General features: G+C 38.9%; 1 protein-coding gene across 1 annotated transcript in view; it reads left to right on the plus strand.

Moving 5' to 3' along the window:
* luzp2 (leucine zipper protein 2) overlaps positions 1 to 16,462 on the plus strand; it is a 141,533-nt gene that overhangs the window by 120,269 nt on the left and 4,802 nt on the right. Inside the window, exons 8-11 of the mRNA XM_041942812.1 lie at positions 2,385 to 2,459; positions 3,222 to 3,389; positions 11,520 to 11,624; positions 15,261 to 15,335. Of these exons, the coding sequence (XP_041798746.1) occupies positions 2,385 to 2,459; positions 3,222 to 3,389; positions 11,520 to 11,624; positions 15,261 to 15,335 (423 nt within the window). The remainder of the gene's footprint in view (positions 1 to 2,384; positions 2,460 to 3,221; positions 3,390 to 11,519; positions 11,625 to 15,260; positions 15,336 to 16,462) is intronic.

Below are 16,462 nucleotides of genomic sequence, written 5' to 3' on the forward strand. Positions count from 1 at the left end.
CAAAACCTAATTATTTTATCTTGAGAACCATTCAGTCTGTCTTAAAATTGACAGATAGAAAGAAGAAGAATTGTGAAACCATAAAAACAAAAAAGGGTACTAACAAAATGCAATAATGCAGATTCATGAAATGAGGCCATACTGCACCTACAGTACCAGAAAAGCAGCCAGTACTGTCAATTTTCCATTAATAGTCCTCAGATTTGAAGGACAACCTAAAAGGAGACCCACCTCTGTGAATCTAAACCATGCAGTCCCAGTACTTAACTGTAAACCACTACACACAGACAGGTTCCCATCCGCTTCCTCAGCCATAACATTAAAGCCTTCAGAGGAACTGACGGTGCCTTCCCTGCATTTCCCTGCGAGACAATATTTTTGGCAGCCGTATTCAAGCCTTCACATCTTCTTCTCTCTGTCAGTCCACTTTTAAACGTATCCCTTCAGCTGTTTCTCCTCCAGCTTAGGGAGAAAAAAAAACAGAAAAGAAAAATGACGGCTTCATGTAGTCGCATGCCTCGTCTAGCAGAGTGGCTAGTACCCCACTGACCCCACACCTCTATAATGGACTCAGCACACAAATATGGAGCTTTAGACTTGGAGGCACTAACCCTGAAAGTCAGCATTTCTGGGTCAGTGGCCATGCGCCTGCAGCCCTCTGAGGACTGTACGCTGATGATGCTCTGTATAATGGATGTAATAGCTCTCTACTATAATGCTGCGCAGCCACATGCATGCACTTATAAAAACACAGTCTTCAGATCCTTTAGAAGACAAGCTAAAAGCAGGCTGCGTGTTTTTCTGTGTGCTTGTGAACCAGTCCAGCCTGGACCCTGATTATTCAGCACTACACGTTCTTAAACTCAGCACTTGGTGTTGTTTTGCAATATTTCTTCTCAATCCAACACATGAAAATGCAGAAACGTCTCGGGCAGCTTTGAGTGCAACAAACTATTTAAAATCTTCTTCTTTTTTTTTTGTCTAACTATAACATCATATCAACATCCACTGCCAGTAATTTAATGGCAAATATCCAATAATATGTCGCTAGTCTCTTTGAAATTGGACTGCTTTTCTTATCAGTGCCCTTCTGTATCCCATCCTAAATTTTATTATCTTTGGATTCCCTCTTAAGCACAGCCCAACAGCTACAAATGACTTTGTGCGATTGCCCCAAACTCCCTGTAAATGGAAAAAAAGACCATCTGAGAGACAGATCACATTCTTTGGCTTCTTTGTAAACCCATGGTGGTGAACGTTGCCCTGTCCTTGACTGTCACTGCGTGACTCATCTGTCAGGGAAAACTTAAACGTGGTTTCAGCTGCCCCGTTGACTGGCACAAGTAACAGACATGTTCATTACTAAAATTACCACTTTACCGGCAGAAATTAAGATGAAAATGAGGTGAAATCGGCAAATATGCCAAGTGTTTCCATCGTGTCACAAAACACACTGAGGTACTGCATAAGTCTATAAAACGCACCAAAAATCACCAATCAGCCTCATCGCCCATCTCTGATAATTCATGCAGTTTTTCCCAGAGATGGTGGATGCTGTTTGTTGGGTTTGTTGACCTTGGGTGTTTCAGAATGCAAGACCAAGCAGCTTATCACTTTGAGAGGCCAGTAAAAGACACCTAATAAAAGTTCATCACCAATGCCAGTTTTACATGGACTGCATGCAAACTATCCTGACACAAGTTTCTGTTCTTCTTACTGTTAGTTTATCAATAATAAAATACTCCTCAGAGGTAACTATTGTTGATCCTGAAATGGAGTTAGATTGACCCTTTTACTGAAAAAAAATGCTTTTTTTGTGTGTGTGTTCAGCTCAGGGATTAAACCTTAGAATCCTGCTCATTAAGAGGGTTTGATGGTTTCAGAGGGTCTGCTCCTGTAACTGTCAAGGTTAAACCTTTCTTCTCTCTAAAAGGACAGATGTGATCTTTTTTAATGTGGCTTTGAATGAATTTATGCTCATCTGTTTCCTTGTACCCTCCGGATTCTGCACTTACAGACCAGAGGCTTCATTCATTAACTAAAATCGAGCTAAGAATCCATTAATATAATGCAGCCATGATTATAAAGGTGTATGAGATTTCAGCACTCCTCTGTTTAAAGACACAAGGGATTCACTGAGTGCTAAAAGCGTATAATGTACATGAGGATTATTGCTCGATCAATGTGCATGACTGTGTGTGTGAGGTGTAGTTTAAAAAAGTCAGGACAAAAGTGATGATTGGCAAAATAATGAAGAGGAATCTGAAATCTTTGTTCAATCGATTTGTGTCATTGATAGTGGTGAAGAGACGAGGAGGGGGTGGAGAAATGCTTTGTTTGCACAGACCAAAGAGGGCTCAGCTGATTCAAATGTCTTCCTGCAGGGGCAGCAGCTAATGGACCTGGAGCACAAGTTAACTATAGCTAAGGAAGAACTGGAGAAGACTGCACTGGATAAGGTGAATATTGGGGGGGTGACTAATGATTTTAATTTTGCTGTAATTGTGATACTTTTGTAACTTTTGTTATTTGTAGGTTGTATAACTAAACTTTTCCTCTCATCTAACCCAACAACCCTGTAACATCAAACACTTCATAGAGAAATCTAAATTATGTCATGAATAACGTATTCATATTAGACATGAATGTACGTTGTACAAACCTGTTTTAGAGAGTGTAGTTTAGAGGACGGAAGTTAAGTGTGAAGGTAAAAACAACTCCCAAAATAAACATTTTTATGATAGGGCCTTTTTTTTTTTTTTTTTAAAAAAGTTCAGCTTTGGCAGGTTGAGCACATGCAGCAGGTTTAATTTATGCTTTATAATGTTATTTTTCTAGGTGGCTATTGACACACTGTCACTGGGGACAAGTTAGATGAGTTAAAAATGCAGGGAGAGAAAAGTGCTGATCAGGAAAACGGGTAATTCTGGTGCTCAGCTCAGGAGAATTGACATCAGAGGCTGTCGCAAAATAATTAAACCAATCAGTCCGTCCATTATTATTATTGATTAAAAGTAAATGATCTTTTGAACGTTGCTTTTTTTTTCATTACCCTGGTGAGTTCCACTTCATGTCCTGCCTAACGATGCCTCCTAGCTGTTCTAAAGTCACTTTAAAGCATGGCCTCCCTTGGCTTTAATGCTTAAGTAAATTTCTCATGTGGATGGATGGAAGGAGGGATGGAGAAATCTTCTTGTGTGTGTAATCTTGTTTGGGGACAGGATTCTCAGATGAAGGCGCTGAAGGACACAGTTCACATCTGCTTCTCAGCTGTCCTGCACAACCAGCCCAGCAGCAGCCACAGATTTCCCACCTCCCCCACCCACTTGTTCAGATACTCATCACTCATCAACAGCTCCAGAGTCACCTTTCAGCAGCCACATGCCAAGGTAATTCAGTATTCCACTCAGCTCCATCTGATTTAATGTTTATCTAAAAGCAGGCCTGAGTTGTTGTAAAAGTCCATCCTGTTTATACTTAATGAATTAGTTGAGTGATATACACAGTACCATATATCTACTGTAGATGTGGTCCTGCTGTCCTTGAACTAACGATATTGTCTCACTGTAAGATGTCTCAAAGACATGCATTTCTCAGCCTGTTTACATCTGGCGTCAACATGCATCATGGGTGATCCGATCACAGGTGAACAGCTGAGACACGTCGCCATTCACCTGTGTATCATGCATCTCCAAGGTGTCCAGCTAACTACTCGTGTTGAGCGCAGGACAAAACAAAAAACTTGCATTTCATTAGCGTTGGTGGCTGTCACCTGTTACAGGAGTGGCCCAGTTGGGTTCTTATCACCTGAGACACGTTAATGCCAGGTGTAAACAGGGTCTATGTCTTGCATTTATACAATGTGAAGTATTTTTATTGTTCATCGTGAAGTAAATAGGCCTTGTAAATACTCTGAAAACAGTGTTACACCTCTACTTTTAACCTCGTACATATTGGCAAGCAAATAATTAGCTTTAGTAAATAAGGGAAATAAATCTAATTATTTAAGTTATCTAATCATTGTTTCTAATTAAAAAAAACAATTAAGCAGTGCATTTTTAAGACATAAGATTATTTATAAACACCATAATATTTCTGTGTTTATGGTAAAATCATGATCTCTGCTCATTTCATTTAGAAAATCCCATTTTTAATCAGTTTAAAAATACTAGTTAAAATTATCAAACAAACGTCTTTAAAACTTATGTGTAATTCTTTGATGGAAAGTAGCATGGCTCAAACTACACTGACTTATTAGCGGTGGATTTGTATGGATATTAAAAAAGTTGTGATGACACATCACAGAGGCAAACAAAAACAACTAAAGGTAAGTTTGGTTAGGAGTTAGGGGTTTTTGTTTTTATGTGCAACTTCACCCCAAATGGTCAACTTGTGTTCCTCTCAGGACTACAAGAACTGTTTAAAAGTCTCAAACTAAATTTTACACTTCACTGCCACAATTATAAGTGAAGGAAGTTGAATGAACAATGCAGGTTGAGCGTAAAACGCATTTCTACAGCCATCTGGTATACCTGATGCATGACCGATCGGCCTTTTTCACAGCAGACATTTTGACTTGTCATGGCGGGAAAAGCTCAAATAATACAATTAACAATGGCTCTGCCTCATTCAAGTGCAACAGCAGGCCATGTCAGAGAGGCAATATGCAACCTAGACGTGCCCTGGAACAGGTAGAGCTAAATGGAGAGCAGCCCTTATTAATCGTATTAATTTCGCCTGACGTTTTCCTGCTGACATATCAAAGTATCTACAATCAAAAGGCCTATAGCACCGACTTTACTTCACAATATCTGGTCAATTTGACTGTCAGTGACCCCAGTTTAAACACAGCAGTTACAATGTCTTAGGATGACAATAAGATAAGTTTGTTTTGTAAAGTGAAAATGGAAAGCACGTTGGATTTGGGATTTGCCTCTGGAATGTTGCCGTATAATTTTCTCTCTGACTTTCCAGATAAGATAAAGCGGGCTGCTGGGTTTTTTCCCTCTGCTCTCTGTGTAAACACTTTCAAATTGAAATTCATTTCACACTGTAACTCCCATCCTGGTGACATCATGGAATATAACCTGGTGCCAAAATATTCACCTCACCGCACATCAGAGCGCACATAATGCACTGTCTGCGATATGAATTTAAGTGTTAGCCGATTATTACCTCCTTTTCAAGTGGCTATTTGTCAATCTGATGCCCTGAGTATCACTCTCCAGAGAGAAATAGCCCAGGAAATAATTACTACCAAATATAACAGTTGGGCAAACACGATTCCAGAGGTTGTTCAGAATAATAACATGTCTAAATCAAGCAGCACTCTCAGTAATTTATGTCAGTCTTTATATTCTATGGTGTGGTAGCTTTGGAAGTAAAGCCCAATTACTTTAGGGCATTATGGGTGTTTTGGTTATTGGACTTAAATTTAGTTCTCTATGAAATTATTAACTCAATGTGACACAGTCTTTTGTTTGGAGCTTCTCAAAGTCAAGGTCACACTAGACTCAACTAAGGGCTCAGGATTTAATCCCTTTTAGGAGTAAAAAAAAAAAAAAAGGTGACTGCCAAGAGGATTCATTGTAAAAAATAGGATTATGTCTTCAGTGTAGATATTGTTTCTTGTTTTTTCAGAGGAACACTTTGACATTTTAGGACTATTGTCAAGTGTTTACCCAGTCAATACCTTTTGTTTTTCAAAAACAACCAATACTGACTGATTCAGAACAACATTTCTCTATACACCTAAAAATGAAAGGACATACACACATTGTTTCTTGAAAATATACTTCTTAGTACCTGCAGGTATTTTTCCCTCTACCAAGCAGTCATGTCAACCTCAATCAGAGATTGGGTTAGTTCTGATTTCTGAAACGCAGTCACAGCACTCACTTTGAAATCATCACGTCAGCCAGAGCACCGCATCGCCTTATCTGCCATGATCCTGGTGAGCAATTCTTTCTTTAAGAGGCTTTTCTCTCCTCCAAGCAGTTGCAATTTACTCTATGTCTCTTTCGTAGGTGCCTAAGAGATCTGGCATGCCACTTAGGGGATTTTTTTTTTCTTTTTTTAAGTTTTCTTTATTTCTCATTGCGGTTCAGTACCACCATCCCCACCACTGTCCTTCTGCTGTGGCATCATACAAAACACTATTCTGTAATTGACACTTTCTGTCCACATTTAAACTCTTGCCACCGTTTGCAGCCAACAGGGATGATTATAACAAGTGTGTTTTTCCCTGTCATCTACCTGTCATTACCAAATAAATGCAAGCACATGGGCAAACTAAGCATCTCACAAAAGACAAGCAAAGAAAACTCAAGGTAGGTGTGGGTTGATTTTTCTATGCTAATGAAGTTTATACTTCCCACTTCATTAGCATACAAATAGCAGCACTCCACTTGTGAGTATTTGCGAGCTCCATTATCTCCTGTAGCCGCTGTACACGTTGACGGGCTGTCTGATAAATCTGAGCGCGCTTTCACTGTAAAGATTACCGTGGTGCTCCATCTGTCCACTCTGCCTGTGCATGTGGAGGTGGGTCAAATCTCATTTAAATCACTGCCAAATTTATTTCAAATTAAGTGGTAAAAAACAACACACAATAGCACTTAGTGTGCATAACAGAGCCAACCAGCCCGCAGCTCAGAAGTTAAGTAACAATCCACTGAGAGGGGGAGGCAAATGTCAAGAACTTGATAACTTTGATAAGCATGTTGTGTTCCTCATTATGCTCATTAACAGCACTCAGTGGTGTTATTATTATATCCTATATCAAAGTTTCTGTTACAAAGTTTTGAACCTGACATATTAGCATAAGATAATTGTAGCTGTATGCATTTAGTTAGACATAGTATCTCTGAAAATATTCGAATTACTGTGCACACAGCAGAGGATGAAGGCTCTACCACCATCGTAGAAAGGAAAAACATGTCCTAAAGCTTGTAACATATGAAGGAAGCCTTTATCCACTAACTGGGTGATAAAACATACACCTGAGTTTCCTGAGCAAACTTAGACTGAAGTCTACTTTGTGTTTTTAAAATCCAAAGCGTGTACGTGCAGGGATGTTTGCTAAACAGCTCACTGACACCACCCTGAGCTTCACGCTCGTACTTTGACTTAACATAATGGGCCTTAAGCTCTGGTAGATGCTACAGATAAGACTCTTCCAGATCTTGCCTCTCACACACACGGCCGTGTACACACAGACACACACAAAGCTCTTGCTGCTGGTGAAAGATTCATTAGTGTGAGGATGCAGAGATCAGCAAGATTCGAGTGGAAGTTGCTTCATATTTAACAGTCTCGGGGAGAGAGCCAAGTCTTGTGGTCCGATAGCATGCAATTTTCATCAGAGTAATGGGAGATGATGTCTTAGATGCTCGGAGCACTGTGCCGGTGGAGAAATCGGACATTTCATTGCCCTGCTCTCAGCACTTACTATTTACTTTCATGATTGTCTCCTTGTCTGTATAAATCCACGGGATATTCATGTCTGCCACGCAAGGAGGAGGATAGTAGGTGGTTGACAGTGTAAAAGAAAAGAAGCTTGAAGATATTCATCAGCTGAATTTGGATCGTAGAATAATATTTCATCATCCAATAAATGTGAGAATTCTTACTAAAAAGTCCACTTACATAATGGTGTCTAACAGAGCTCTTTTTAATTCAATCCTTCTTAGACATTAAACTTACATTATCGCATATATCAGTTAACGGTACATCGACAGGTTTCAGATAAGAGAAATGTTTGTATTTTAAGAAGGAAAACCCCTTATCGACTCATTATGTAACGTTTTGAATTTTTTTCTTCTTGTATAAATATAATCCACAATGAAACCGAACATTCCCTGACAATAAATGTTCTTACTTTGAGCACTTTATCTAGTTTCTACTGGTCCTTTGGAGGCTGATGCCTAAAATTCAGATGTTTTTGACAGATGCTGTCAAAAGTTAAGAAATAATGGATGAAATGTTTGCCCAAAAGTGGCCACTTCCACAAGTAAAGCCAATTCCACTGAACTTGCCTAAAAAGATGTCTCAGCTGACACAGTAAGAATGGAGTTTGACAGTGACAGGTTAAAACTGCTTCTGTTCATATTGCAACCATCTTGCTTTATGCTCTAAAGAGACCATGTTTGACCCAGTTAAGGAAGATACTATGTACTAGTCTTGTGCAGAAGACTGACTGCAGCAGACTGACAGAGTCACTTATGGAGAAATATCTGCTGTACAAACTTGTGTTAACTTTGTCAGCAATGTTCTTATTTAGTCTTAGTCCCATTCAAATGTCCTTGTTAGGTGCTATCACATGTATCAACCTCGAGTTGACTAAAAGTCAACAAAAGGCAAAGAAAACCTAAAACTATATGTTTTGGTAAATTTTTAGTCTTTTGGTCATCAGATTATATTGAACATTGAACATTTCAGTCAGTCCAAACGAGCCAAAACCATTAATTTCTTACTAAGTTTCAGTCAAACTTACTTCACAGAAGCTTTTGTCTTATTATCTGAGGAAAAACACAGGTTGAATGAATATGAATGTACTGGACCAGACACTTTCTGTAAAGATACAGAAAGTGTCTGGTCCAGTGGTCTGATGGCATCATTTTAAAGAATATATTCAGATTCATTTTGATGGTAATGTGAAGGACAAATAAACAGCATTTCTGTGTCAGCAATTACATGGCAAAAACATCAGTTTGGAAGTGAGCTGCTCAGCTGTTGGGCGCATACGAGCCTGTTGTTTGGATGTCAAGGCCAATGGCTTTTAGCAAGTTGGTTGGCTAGTTTTCCACTGCAGCTTTAAAGCAGCTTTGCAATCTCGCTGAAACATCAGCATTCCTCTGTTTGCCCCGCGACAGTTTCACGTAGGAGTTTTGGTCTCAACGCCCACGTGAGCCACTGGCCTATAGATCAGGAGTGCAGTTAGCCGGTACAGATTGTTCCAAGTACAAGTAGACTGACTTTTTGATGGGCTGTTGCTGAATTAGAGAGTAGTTTGATCCTCACTGTGAGTGAGAACTTCAGCTGCCCCTGAAAAATGTCAACATTTCCTATGCAAAAGGGTCGAGCAGAAGGCAATCGCTACACTCGGGGCCCTCAGAAGAAAATATTGTAGTTTTGAGAAGACTTCATTTCAACAACTAGGGCTCGATGATTTCTGAATGCAGAAAACACGACACAATTGTAAAGTTTGACAATAAAAATGGATTAAACTGTAAAATGCAGAATATCATGGAAACTGCCAAAATAGAGACACACAGAATTCAGAAAAATTTAAATGGAAAACACAGAATTTGGAAAAAAAACTGAAACTGATTTCATATGGTCCTCAATAAATGTCAGGGAGCCTGCAGGCAAAGGATGTCCACTAACTTTTTTTTCCCCTTAGATTCATTGGTGGAAAATTTTGGAAGATTTGTACCATGCATGAATTTTGAAATGAAATTAACAACATTTGCTAAGGGAGTCAGTCAATGTGGACACTTGTGAACATTAGTAGGTGGAGGGGCCTATGATGCCTATTCACATGACTACCAATGTCTCTAAAAAAAAGCCTCAACTACCAGGAATGATGACAATAAAACAACTGCCACTGGGTTACTCTGCTGCTGCATATGTTTAGAATATAATACTGTAGATCTTGTATCCTAATAGAACGCCATGGATGAATTGTGTAATTCTCAAGTCATATAAGCCATGACCTTAATTATCATAGACATTGACTTTGTTTGTAATGTATTCTAAATTATTATATCTTACAACCAGCAAATGCACATAAATGACAAAATGTTCCAACCATGGTTCAGAAACATTATGCAAAAGTCTCTAAATTTGATTTGAAGCCATTTAAGACTTTGAGACAATAATACGTATAAATGCAACACACACACACACACACACACACACACACACACAGGGCTCTGTGAAGAAGCTTGCCACTTGTTCGAGACAGAAGTTTCCAGTTAGTTTCAGTTACTCATCAGTATTCGAAAGAGAGTTTCTAGTCGGTGATGAGAAAAAAAAAGTTGACTGAATTTTGCCATGTAACCTTCCTGAGATCTATAGTTTTTATTTACTATGTTTTTGGCCCCAGAGAAGAGCATTTCATAATCCACTGATTCAAAGCACATCATCCTCGCAAGACTCATACGGACATCATTTCAGGTGGTAGTGATATAGATTGCTCGAGTATCTCCAGAGAGAGCCTTTTCATCTCTGACTGTCCAGCTTGTTTTCCTCCCACTATCTGGGCATTGCTTTGCCTGCTTTTGCAGTGGATCACTTCACTGAAATATCATTGTCCATCATATGCAGCCCTCATAGGAGTAAATCCCAAATCTACCTCCCAAAATTATGCTTACTTTTCAGTCAAAGCTGATCTGTGTACGGCACATTTATACAGAAATCAGTTGCATGCTGGATGGGAAGCTTCGTCAGGCTGGATGTGGTCTGCAAGCCGCCAGTTGACCATTGAGGCAGTTGATAATTGTTTAGTTTTATTTTTTATCCATTAATGAAAACGACACCATCCATGATCAGTTAACTAGTGGACAATCTCCCCGAGCTCCGCCCTTCCTGTACCTGAACATGCTCTACAGAGAAACAGCAGAAAGAGAGGAAATGTCCTCTGGTATTACACTCAACTTGTAAACACACTGATTGTGTTGCAACCTCTCCTGCTTAATGTTGGCCTACTTATGCTGTTGTTTTGTATACACCGAAATAAGATGGGGAATTAAGTAGATTTTAAAGGATGAAATAAGAAATAACCTACTAAAACCAGGGTAATGTACTCCTTCAAATATTTTCAGCGTTATATAAGGCCTCCATCCCCGCCATAGTGTCACTCATTCACTGGGAAACACAGCTCTAAACCTACATGGTTAACATGGTAAACATCAGCATTGCCTTTGCCAGCATGCTTATGTTAGCATTTAGCTTAAAGCACAGAGCCCTGCTACGGCTGTGGACTTTTCGTTGAATTTACCAAACATAAATCCATGATCGCTGTAGCTTTTAGTTTTAGATGAGGCTCGTCTTACTTATTTTAAGCCTACTTTGTATAGCAGACTTAAACAGCTGGTGTGTTGCGGTGGATATGAAGACCGGCTTCTAACTGCAATAACTTAAATTTAAAAACTACTTGTGCAAAAATCTGAATTATTAAGAAAAAGTTTTTGATCTTTAAACTGGGTATGTGATGGTTTGAATATTACTGGGTTACCTCCGAGCCTTAATATTTCAATTATTCTCTTTTTAGTTTTCAGCACTGTTTCTTTTGCCCTTCGTGCTGCCTGTTATGAAATAGTTATTCCAGCCATGATTTATTTACTACAAATAAATAAGCTGAATTAGTTTAAATGAACAAGTAATAAATTAAACAGTTATGAACGTCTGACTCAGAACTGTTTACTCTTCAAGAACCTCAGAGCCACTGCTGCATCAACAAGCCATTTACACTTTTCATTTTTAACCCCAAGTTGAATGTTCTCTTTTTTCTGCAGGATATCTCTAAAGTTCAGAGAATTGTCACAGCCAGTAAATCGCCCGCGAACGTCAGCGTAATGAGGAGAGAGAGTGGAGGAGTTAAAGAGTGCCAGGTGGAAAAGGTGAGCCTTCAGAGTAATTAAACTGTAATGGCCTATGTGACCTGAGGGCCTGCAGCCACGAGGTTCATCTGTTCACTGAATTCATGCTCAAGTCCCTCATCAGAAATCAAAGAAGCCACTTTTACTCCAAATGTCTTCATTATGTTCATTAATTGGAAAACTTTCTGCAACAAGTTTCCACTTGATGTTTGATATTCAGTTAATCAAAACTCCTCTTTCTCAAATGTGACCCATCTTTTTATACACTTCTCTATATCATTTTAAATTGAATGTGTGGCTGCAAGTCATTATTATCTTCATTGTCGATTAATCTGTTAACAATTTTCTCGATTAATTGATAAGTTGTTTGGTTAATAATTAACAACTAATTAATGGTTGCAGCTATGTATATTGTTGTGTTCCAGACTGTTGGCCAGACTCTGAGAACAAATTCTGCATCTATAAAACTTAACATTTTTATGTCATTTAGGTATTAACATTGACTATAAAATAGATTACGGAGACAAGCAGGTCTGAAACTATTGGTTAAATGGATTAGTTGACTAAATGATCAAACGATTAATCGTAACAAAACAATCATTAGATTATGTTTTAATAAACTAATCGTAATTGAAGCCCTGATAAAAAGATATAAAAAGTTGTTGATTAGAGTTCTGCATTGTTCTTGGCAGGTCTGGTGTGTGCCACAGGGAATAATTACACAGCTTCACATGCTTTAGAGCAGTTTTAGAGAAATTATTGATTACTCAGCCAACAGAACAAAATTACCAAAATTGACTGATAATCTATTACTTTATATTTAATTTTTTTATTTAACATTCTCAAGCTCCAGCTTCTCCAATGTGAGGATCTGCTGCTTTTCTCTTTGTTTTATCCTTGTAAACTGAATATCTTTCTTTTTCTAATCAGTAGTTCAAAACCCAAACAATCTGAAGACATCGCACAGGGCTGTGAGAACATGAGGTTGGCATTTTCTAGACTAAATGATGAATTAAAAGAAAACAATAACAAACAAAAAAAAAACAATCATGAACAGAGCAGTTTGTTTGTTGCAGCCTTGCATCATGCTAACAGTTATTCCAGCACTGCGTTTTAACTGCACCTGCATGGGAGAGCACTGCAGTTAAAGTGAAGACAGAATTTGCACGTTCACAGTTACTTCAAATAGCTTTTCACTCACAACTGCACTTGCCCAGTACAAACATATTCCTACACTGAGGATCCTCGTTGGAACATTCGGGGGAGCTGAGGGCCTCACTAGCACTTTGAAAGCAGTTACTGAGGGAGGAAAGAGAGAAGCAGTCACTCTCCTATTCACATTTGTTTTGTGACAGACTTGTTTCTCTAAGATCCAGGCAACTGTGAGCAGGCAGTTATCAGTAAAGGCTCCGAATGATTATCTCCAACACTGTCACAAACCAAGAGGATTTGAAGAAAGCAGGTGAAGCGAACAGAGTCCATAAGGATTTCTGACAAGTGGCTATCAAGAACTATTACAGATATAAGTTGATAGACCACTGGAGACAGGGGAGTATGGAGGGATGTCACCCACAGAAGAAACTACCCTCTGTGGAAACCATGTCAAAGAGATAGTTCTTTAATGAAACTGTGCCAAAAACAATGTTCACTGGTGTCCCGTAATTGATTACATAATTTTGGCAGGGTTGTAAAAATCCTGCAGCAAGAGGGAGAAACACTCGGATACAGATAAGAGGAGACATATTTGAAACAGCGACTCAGATATTGTGTTTGCTCGTGAACACCGCCACGTCTCCCCCTGCCCTCCCCTCCCCGTAGGCTGGGAGGAAATGAGGAGAGAAAGTTTGTATGAACATGAATAGCTTGCAGTCGAGGCTCCAGTTTGAAAATGTAATGGAATAGGTTTGCTGCAGTCTAACAAATGCTTTGCTTTCCAAAGACAGAGCCCACACCGAACTGTCTGAGATGTACATATCTACAACCTCGATTCCAAAAAAGTTGGGACGCCGTGTAAAACGGAAATGAAAACAGAATGCGACCATTTGCAAACAAACTCTGTTTACGGATTTATGAAGTGTTCTCAAACCCATGTAGTAATAGGTAGCACTTTTTATTAAGTTGCGCATATTCACCATTGAAAAGTCGCTTATTAGCATGTATATTAGTAGCATATTGCCTTTTTATTAATCATTATAAACCACTTATTAATTCCTCATTCTGCATAACCATATTCTACGGCTACTTTTCCTTCTATAACCTCCTAATTACTGTTTATTCATAGTAAGATAGGAAGTTGTTGCACATGAATTACAATCTAAATAGCCTAAACCTAACCCTGAATAAACCTAACCCCCAGAATAATACATTAGAAGATCTTTTAAATGACTAATCAAGAGCCAGTATGCTACTAACATACATGCTAATAAGCTTCTAATTAATGGGGAATATGTGTACCTTAATATAAATTGAGACCAATATCCTGTGTGGACCTGTGTTTGCTGGCAGCGGTTTTATGACGTGTTCCTGAGCCCATGTAGGAACATCCTTTGCACAATGATGTGTTCACAAAGTGGTGCTCTAACCTCACTGTGAACCACTGAGCCTTTTCAGGATGCCCCTTTCATACCCAATCATGATACTTTCACCTGTCACCAATCAACCTGTTTACCTGTGCAACGTTCCAAACAGGTGTTTTTTGGAGCGTTCCACATCTTTCCCAGTCTTTAGTTGCTCCTGTCCCAACTTGTTTGAAACGTGTTGCTGCATCAAATTCAGAATAAGCAGATATTTACAAAAATCAATGAAGCTGATGAGGTCAAACATTAAATATGTCTTCTGTTTTCAATTGATTATTTGTCATAAAGGATTAGCAAATGATCACATTCTGTTTTATTTATGTTTTAAACAGAGCCCCAGCAAAATGCATTAGGCTAGGGATTGTCTCATGGTGGTAATGAAGCGCTCTCCAGGCCTTCACCTTCATTCCTCACTCATCCCTCATACGGTTAAATGCATCCAAATATCGTTGTGTACAGCAGGTGCTTCAAGCAAGTAATTCACAATTTACCTAATAAGATTAGAGCGGAGTAATTACTGGAGATGTTGAAGAGACAATGTTTAGTTTTCATTTGATGTAAAGCTATATTTTGTCCCTGACAAGCTGCAGCAATGACAGAGGAAGAGGAAAGTCACTACCACAACGGCCTCAGGTTTATCACAGCAGGGAAATGATTGACACTGCTATTAGCCATATGATGTAACAGATCCTGTAGGGCGCCCACTGATGATCCATATTGATTGTTTCATGATTGATTGTTTAGTCTATGAAATGTCAGAAAATGCTGTCAAGCTTTGCCAGCCCAAGGCAACATCTTCAAATTGCTTGTTTTTTTTAATCACAAACTGTAACACTAATATAAAAACATTTTACCTAAATTACTGTCATAAAGCCAATGAGAACGTTAATTGGTTGATTTTATGGTTGTAGAGTTCAATTAAACTTTTTTTTGTGGAAATCAAAAAGGCATGTGAATGTAGCTGATTTGGGTTTATTCATCTCAAGCATTTCCACTGAATACTCACAGCTGGGAAGTTGACACAACTTCCCAGCATGTACCCCCGACACTGCACCGAGACATTTTCCCTCTACTCCTATAGGCCGGGGGCAACTGCTTCCAGAATCAGACGGAGGAATCGGCCCCGGAAAGTAAAAAGCTACCAGAGCCGCAGCAGGTGAGCTTCATTCGGATTTATATGGAAATGATAAAATATGCAGACATTTCACAATCTCCTTTTGTCACTGCAGTGAATTCTTGTTCTTCTTTGGCCTCACAAGAAATTGTGAATCAGTTAATCAGGGGAAAAGTCTTACAGGATAAGACATTCTTCTTATTTTTACAAACCAATGAAAAGACCAAAACCAACAATGTGTTAATCCATCTCACATTATTTTTCACCTTTCCTACCCTCTATGCGGCACTCAGCCGCAAACCCATTTGTTCTTACTAAAGACACAAATATTTAAAAAGTAGGTCACAAATATATAAAAAAGCCTCAGTAATTTCTTAAAACAGCTGGCCACTGCAGTCTTTTGCAAACATTATCAAACAAAGTGAAGAATGCATTTTGGGGGGGTTATTATCAGCCGTGGTACTTCGGTGCACCGTCTATGATGTGCATCTGAAACTGTTGTTCGTGGTAATGAAGGAACATGGCAGCAGGTGCATCTTTGTGGCAGATTGATGTGTTTTTTAATAGTTTTTGGACAACAATGAAGGACTATAGCAGAGAAATAAGCTTTATGGCACTTCAGCTATACATGGAATTAACTGAATACAAACATGCCTTTTTCGAGAGGCAAGCTATTTTATCTATTTTAAACTGTTGCATCACACAACAGTCTTTTTATCAAAATACTGATACTATGTAGCATGACAAGTGTGTTTTAAAGTACTCGGAAAGGAAAGAAAGGCTGAACGGATGTAACTAGCTCAGTGTGAATACAGTGACTGTCAACTAACAGCCTAAACAGATTCAACAAAATACAACACAAAAAGAGAAACAAAGCACAGCAAATGAAACAACGTGATGTGAAGACACACAACACCTACATGAAATTCCTAAAAGAAGGCAACCAATCTACTAAAACCTAGAATTCAGTGTGCTGGTGCCCTGCTATTCAACGCCCTGCCAAAGCCTATGCATAACTGCCTCCCTCATCATATTATTGAATTGAGTCACACCTGTTTGGCGGTGGCAGATGGTACAGCAAAACAATGCATCTCATTTCAATGCAGCGCAATACTGTGTAACTGAGCAACTGTCTTGCATTCCAAGTGGCAGCGATCCATTTTTAGACA

This window comes from Chelmon rostratus, chromosome 1 (assembly GCF_017976325.1).
Source record: "Chelmon rostratus isolate fCheRos1 chromosome 1, fCheRos1.pri, whole genome shotgun sequence".
In the NCBI taxonomy this organism is placed as follows: Eukaryota; Metazoa; Chordata; class Actinopteri; order Chaetodontiformes; family Chaetodontidae; genus Chelmon; species Chelmon rostratus.